At 50.7% G+C, this 6,640-nt stretch overlaps 1 protein-coding gene across 1 annotated transcript; it reads left to right on the plus strand.

Moving 5' to 3' along the window:
• Positions 1 to 476: 476 nt before the first annotated feature.
• Positions 477 to 5,317, plus strand: EMWEY_00020530 (hypothetical protein, conserved; the record flags this gene model as incomplete). The annotated part of the gene is made up of 11 exons (XM_013480399.1): positions 477 to 636; positions 729 to 923; positions 1,164 to 1,240; positions 1,386 to 1,973; positions 2,197 to 2,304; positions 2,512 to 2,587; positions 2,732 to 3,276; positions 3,538 to 3,671; positions 4,019 to 4,125; positions 4,366 to 4,664; positions 4,955 to 5,317. 11 exons carry the CDS (start codon positions 477 to 479, stop codon positions 5,315 to 5,317), a joined length of 2,652 nt encoding a protein of 883 aa, XP_013335853.1.
• Positions 5,318 to 6,640: the final 1,323 nt, after the last annotated feature.

The raw sequence follows: 6,640 nt of genomic DNA on the forward strand, positions 1-6,640 counted from the left end.
GGAGCTGCTGCTGCTGCTGCTGCTGCAGCTGCTGCTGTACTTTAACTGCCTAGCAGGAACTGTCTCCGTTGGGCCAGCAGCAGCAGCAGCAACAGCAGCAGCAGCTGCAGCAGCAGCTGCTGCTGAGGATGATCAGCAACTCAGCGCCAGCGCATAGGAAGCGCCCTCTCTAAGAATTATAACGTGCTGCTGCTGCCGCAGCAGCAGCAGCAGCCGCAGCAGCAACAGGACAAACTGCAGCAGCAGAAGAGGGCGAGAACTGCGCGAATGCTGCAGCTGCTGCAGCGGCTGCTGCCTAGGAGGAAGCAGCAGCAGGCGCAGCAGCGGCAGCAGTAGCGTAGTCATCGCGCGCCAGGACGAGACAGCATGCATATACTGCAGTTGCTGCAGCGGCAGCATCTGCTGCTGCTGCCTCTGCTGGTGTTGCTGCTGCTGGGATGCGGGGCAATCATATGCGCTGGAGGGCTGCATGCAGGATGTCACAGCAGCAGCAGCAGCAGCAGAGGCTGCAGCAGCAGCGGCTGCAGCAGCGGCGGCCGCAGCAGCTTGGCGCTGCTGCTCAACCGCATGCAGCCTCTATCGCCATGGCCTATCAGCAGCAGCAGCAGCAGCAGCAGCAACTGGTGCAGCAGCAACGTCAATAGGAAGATAGCCTCCTTGCTGCTGCTTCCCCACGACAGACCTGCTGCTGCATGTCCTGCTGCTGTTGCTGCTCCTGCTGCTGGCAGGAAAGGATTGTCCTTCCTTCGTGCTGCAGTTGGAAGCAGCAGCAGCAGCAGCGGCAGCGGGAGCAGCAGCAGCACCTTTAGCAGGAAAGTTGGGCTGCCTCCCCAAAGCAGCAGCAGCAGCAGCAACAGCAGCAGCAGCAGCAGAACCCGAGGCAGCAAGCAGGCACTTGCAGCAGTTCGCATATCAGCTGCTCGGTAAGAAAACAACTAAACCCTAAACCCCAAACCCTAAACCCTAATTCTTAAACCCTAAACCCTAAACCCTAATTTTTATTTATGAGGGGGTTTGCTGCTGCAGGAGATTCTCTACATCTGCTGTTAAGAGACACACAGCAACACTAACAGCAGCAGCAACTGCTGCTGCTGCTGCTGCTGCTAAACATCTTGTTGGGGTTCTACGTGGTCACGTTGCTGCTGCTGCTGCTGCTGGTGCAGCAGCAGTTGCTGCTGCTGCTGCTGCAGCATACCTTCGTCACTCCTTGAAGCAGCAAACCCGCTCTGTCTATCAAGAGGTAAAAACCCTAACCCGCCTAAACCCTAAACCCTATTTCCTAAACCCTAAACCCTAGACCCTAGGAAGCAGCACACACAACTTGCGCGAAGATTTAGGGTTTAGGGTTTAGGGTTTAGTGTACATACACCTGAATGCATGCGCAGGTTTTTCTGAATCGTTTGCTGCTGTCTTTGGACCTCAAGAGTGTCCCTGACAGAGCAGCAGCAGCAGCTGCAGCAGCAGCAGCAGCAGGAGCAGCAGCAGGAACAGCAATGCAGCAGACAGAGTCTAGCGGTGGTGCCTCCTTGTCTCCCCTAGCTAGTTTGCTGCTGCAGCTGCAGCAGCAGAAGCAGCAGCAGATTGGTGCAGGAGGCGACACCGCAGCAGCATCTGCTGCTGCAACTGGTACTCCTGCAGCAACTCCAGCAGCAGCAGCAGCAGCAGGAGCTATTGATATGGAGCTGCTGCTGCCTGCAGCAGCAGCAAGAAAAGGGTTTGTTGGGGTGTATAGGGAGCTATCTAGATCTCCTTTTGTTGCTTTGTCTCCTTCCTTATCTTTGCTGCGGTGTCTGTCTCCTTATCTGCAGCTACGCAGCAGCAGCAGCAGCAGCAGCAGCAGCAGCAGTGCAGCACTACTAGCAGCAGCACTAAATAAAGTTTCTTCTTGTGGGGGGTGCAGCAGATTTACATTAGCAATACTTGCTGATCTGCAGCAACTAATTCTTTATGGTCTTGTATCTACACCTCAAGAGGTATAAACCCTAAACCCTAAACCCTAAACCCTAAGTTGTACACTAGCGGGGGGGCTGGGGGGAGAGGGGGGGAGAAAGGAGGGTTTACGTCGCGTCTACAGGTTGAGGGTTTTATATGTATTCATTCATGTTTGTCCTTTCTTTTTCTAAAGTTTAGGGTTTAGGGTTTAGGGTTTAGGGTTTAGGGTTTAGGGTTTAGGGTTTAGGGTTTGGTGTTGTTCAGATAGCTGGAGCAATAAGAGCAGTAACAGAACAAACAAAAGATATAAAAAGAGCGATGGATTTAATTTGTTTAGGTGATGCTGTTGGTCTTAATAAGACACATAAACAAGTAAACCCTAAACCCTAAACCCTAAACCCTAGATAGCAAAAACCCTAAATAGTAAACCCTAGAGGAGGTCGTGCGTGTGCCGCAATAACGCCAAGCCAAGAAGCCGCAAAAAAATTTGCTGATTTTTCTAGTTTTAGGGTTTAGGGTTTGGAGTCTAGGGTTTAGGGTTTAGGGTTTAGGGTTTAGGGTTTAGGGTTTGTGGTGCAGCTGTTGAGACCTTTATGGTTATCTCTTTGTCTTGGAAGTTCAAAACAATTAGATGAGGCAATTAAAGAAAGAAAGAGTAAACCCTAAACCCTAAACCCTAAACCCTAAACCCTAATAAGGGGCACAGAGAGGGGGCTGTATAGATAGACACTACAATGCCTTTCTTTCTTTGGTTAATTTTCTGCGCCTGCTGCTGCTGCTGGTGCTGCTGCTGCTGCAGTCAAGATGTACAGGAAGCACGTGCAGCAGCTGCTGGAGGCCGGCCTGGAATGCTGCCCGCTGCTGCTGCAGCATCAGGAGGCTACTGGCGGCAGCAGCAGCAACAGCAGCAGCAACAGCAGCAGCAACAGCAGCAGCAGCAGCAGCAGCAGCAGCAGCAGCGAGGGCAGCGAAGACACGAGCGAGGCTGAGGTATTCTTGCAGCCGTTAGAGTTGCTGCAGCTGCGGTGGTTACGGCAGCAGCAGCAGCTGCTGCCAGAGTCTCTTGCTGCAGCAGAAGAAGCAGCTGCAGCAGCAGCTGCTGCTGCTGCTGTTTCTGGTTCTCCGCATACAGCAGCAGGAACAGCAGCAATTCGAGCAAAAGCAGCAGCAGCAGCAGCAGCAGGTATACCTGTAGGCTGGGAGATGCTGGGGCTAACTGCAGCAGAAGCAGCAGCAACAACACAGCAGCAGCTGCAGCAGCAGCAGCAGCTGCTGCTAACAAAAGCAATAGAGCGTAAACACTTAGCAGAAACTGTTAAAGACAAAGAGAGCCAACCCGCCATTGTGAGTTCGTGCTGCTGCTGCTGTTGCTCCTGCTGCTGCTGCTGCTGCTGCTGTTGCTGCTGCTGCTGCTGCTGCTGGTGTAACAGCAGCAGCTTCTCTCTACTTGTAGTCTGCTGCATGTCTGCCTAGATCGTTCCCTCCATTGTCGTCCTCCTACGTGCTGCTTCTCCTACTTGCTGCTTCTGCTAATTGCTGCATCTGCTCCTGCTGCTGTTGCTGTTGCTGCTGCTGCTGCTGCTGCTGCTGCTGCTGCTGCTGCAGAAGTTGCTGCAGCTATCTAAGAAATTACGCCGTTTAGGTCTTGGTGATTTTTCTTTGGCATTCGAAGAAAATTTTGATTTTAAAATTCCCCAAGAAAAAGATGTCAATAAAATTGCTAATGCATTCTCAGACACGTAAACCCTAAACCCTAAACCCTAAACCCTAAACCCTAAACCCTAATTTTTTTTTTTCTTAGAAAAAAAAAATTGTATTTTAATAATTCCACAAGAAATAAATGTCAATAATATTGATAATGCATTCTCACATACCTAAACCCTAAACCCTAAACCCTAAACCCTAATTTATCTTAGATACAAGAATAATTAACATAAATGAATAATTTATTTGGTGTTTCTTGTTGATAATATTTAGGGATTAAGATGTTGAATTGATCTACTCCTTTTGAATATATATGCTGCTCTTGCTGCTGCTGCTCTTGCTGCTGCTGCTGCTGCTGCTGCTGCTGCTGCTGCTGCTGCAGTGTGGCACTAGTGTTGGCGGATTTAAAGAGAGCGAACTTTTCTAATGTGAAGGAAGAAGATGAAGATTTATCTCCGCCAGATACACAACAAGAAGAAGAAATTGAAGGTACTAGCTGCTGCTGCTGCTGCTGCTGCTGCTGCTGCTGCTGCTGCTGCTGCTGCTGTTTTTGCTTGTTTTGCTGTTGCTGCCGTTGCCGTATAGTAAGTACTACGCAGTTAATGACGTTTGTGGCTCCCGTTGCTCCTGCTGTTGCTGCTGGTGCTGTTGCTGCTACTGATGCTGTTATTGCTAATACTATTGCTGCTCTTGCTGCTGCTGTTGCTGCTGCTGCTGCTGCTGCTGCAGAGTATAAGGAGAATATGAAGCGTGAGTTTGAATCGCGTTGGAATATTTTCTTTGATGATCTTCTAAGCAAGCAGCAGCAGCAGCAGCAGCAGCAGCAGCAGCAGCAGCAGCAGCAGCAAGAGCAGCAGAAGGAGCATGAGGATCAGGCAGAGCGCCTATTGTATGCTAATAAGCAGCATCATGCTAATAAGCAGCACGATCAGCAGCAGCAGCAGCAGCAGCAGCAGCAGCAGGACGAGGAGGAGGAGGAGGAGCAGCAGCAAGACGAACTAAGAAGAGATATAGATATGCATGCAATGGTATATACAGCAGATGCTATAGAAGCAAATCTGCCGCAAATGCATGCACAAACAGCAACTAATGCTCTTCTTAATATACTGGTACCTCCTGCTGCTGCTGTTGCTGCTGCTGCTGGTGCGGGTGATGTATGTGCTGCTGCTGCTCTAGCTGTTGCTGCTGCTTCTGCTGCTGTTGCGAGTGATGTTCGTTCTTGTGTTGCTGCAGTTGCTGTAGCTGCTAGGTGCTGCTAGGTATGAAGGGCTGTGCTGCTGCTGCTGCTGCTGCTGCTGCTGCTGTGTTGCTGCTGCAGAAAGAGATGGAGTATTGGAAGATGCGTCTGCGGCACCAGCGGCAGGAAGAGCAGAGGCAGCAGCAAGGTGCTGCTGCTGCTGCTGCTGGAGGAGGAGAGGCAGCAGAAGAGAAGGGAGAAGATGATGACGACGAGGACAGCAGCAGCAGCAGCAGCAGCAGCAACGCAGGCAGCAGCAGACTGCATGCATTATTAGATGCGGGTTTTTCTGTAGTAATTAAAACCCCCTTTACAGCAGATGATCTCCTTAAAGAAAAAGAAGCAGCGCAGCAGCAGCAGCAGCAGCAGCACGAGCAGCAGGGGGAGCAGCAGGAGCAGCAAGAGCAGCAAGAAGAGCAGCACATCTATGATGATGCAGATTAATGCTGCCTAATGTATCTTCTTGCTTCCTAACCTGCTGCTGTTGTTGCTGCTGCTGCTGCTACTACTGTTGCTGCAGCAGCAGATGTTGCTGCTGCAGCAACATGTTGCTGCTGCTACTGTTTCTGCAGCAGCTGCTGCTGCGCAGCTTCCGTACGGATGGCTGCCCAACTCCCGACTACTGCTGCTGCTGCTGCACCGCAGCAGCAGCAGCTACTGCTGCAGCATTTGCTGCAGCAGCAGCAATCTAAATTGCTCAGCTAGCTAAACGGCTAGCTAATCAGCTAGTTAGCTAGCTAGCTAGCTAGCTAGCTGTTGTGTGTGGGGTGTCTATACACCTCAACACACATCAATGTTACCGCCCTTATTTGTTTAATTAATTAATTAATTAATTAATTAATTAATTAATTAATTAATTAGTTAATTTATTTATTTATTTAAATAATTAATTAAATTAAATATTTAATTAATATATTTCTTTGATAAGACCGTAGCCGTAAACCCTAAACCCTAAACCCTAAAATAGCAAACTATAAACCCTCTACCCTATAGGGTAAACCCTAAACCCTAAACCCTAAACCCTAGCCGTTCGCTGCAACCTTTTAGGGACGGCGGAGCATCTGCAGTTAAGAGAACAACAAAAATAGTTGCAGCATCAAATGCTGCTGCTGCTGCTGTTGCTGTTGCTGCTGCTGCTGCAGTTGCAGTTGCTGCAGCAGCAGCAACAACAGCAGCAGCAGCAGCTGCTGCTGCTCGCGGTCCAGCTGTTGCAGGCCGCTATGGCTATGCAAAGGCTAATATATCCTCTGCTGCCTCTGCTGCTGCAGCTGCAGCTGCTGCAGCTGCTGCAGTTGCTGCTGCTGAACGCTGTGGAGCCTTGTACGGATGGTTCCCGATAAAGGGGATCCTGCTGCTGCTGCTGCTGCTGCTGCATCTGCAGCCAACGCATGCATGCAGCACATAGAGAAGTGTATGTTGATGCAGTACGGCTAACGGAGTTGCTGCTGCAGTTGCTGCTGCAGTTGCTGCTCCTGGTGTAGCTTGAGCTGCTGCAGCTTCTGCTGCTGCTGCAGCTGCGTCGGGTGGAGATCCTGCTGCTGCAGCATGAGGGCTAATAACTGCAGCAGCAGCAGTAGCAGCAGCAGCAAGCCTGGTGCTGCTACCGTGCCATATTTCGCCGGTGTTGCAGCAAATTTTGCTGCTACTGCTGCAGCACGATTGCTGTTGCTGCTGCTGCTGCTGCTGTTCCTAGCAGTGTTGCAGCAGCATGTCAGTGCCCGTATCTTGCTGCAGCATTCTTCCTGCTGCTGCTGCTGTTTCTGCTGC

Source organism: Eimeria maxima, genomic scaffold (genome assembly GCF_000499605.1).
Source record: "Eimeria maxima Weybridge genomic scaffold, Emw_scaff189, whole genome shotgun sequence".
Taxonomy (NCBI): Eukaryota; Apicomplexa; class Conoidasida; order Eucoccidiorida; family Eimeriidae; genus Eimeria; species Eimeria maxima.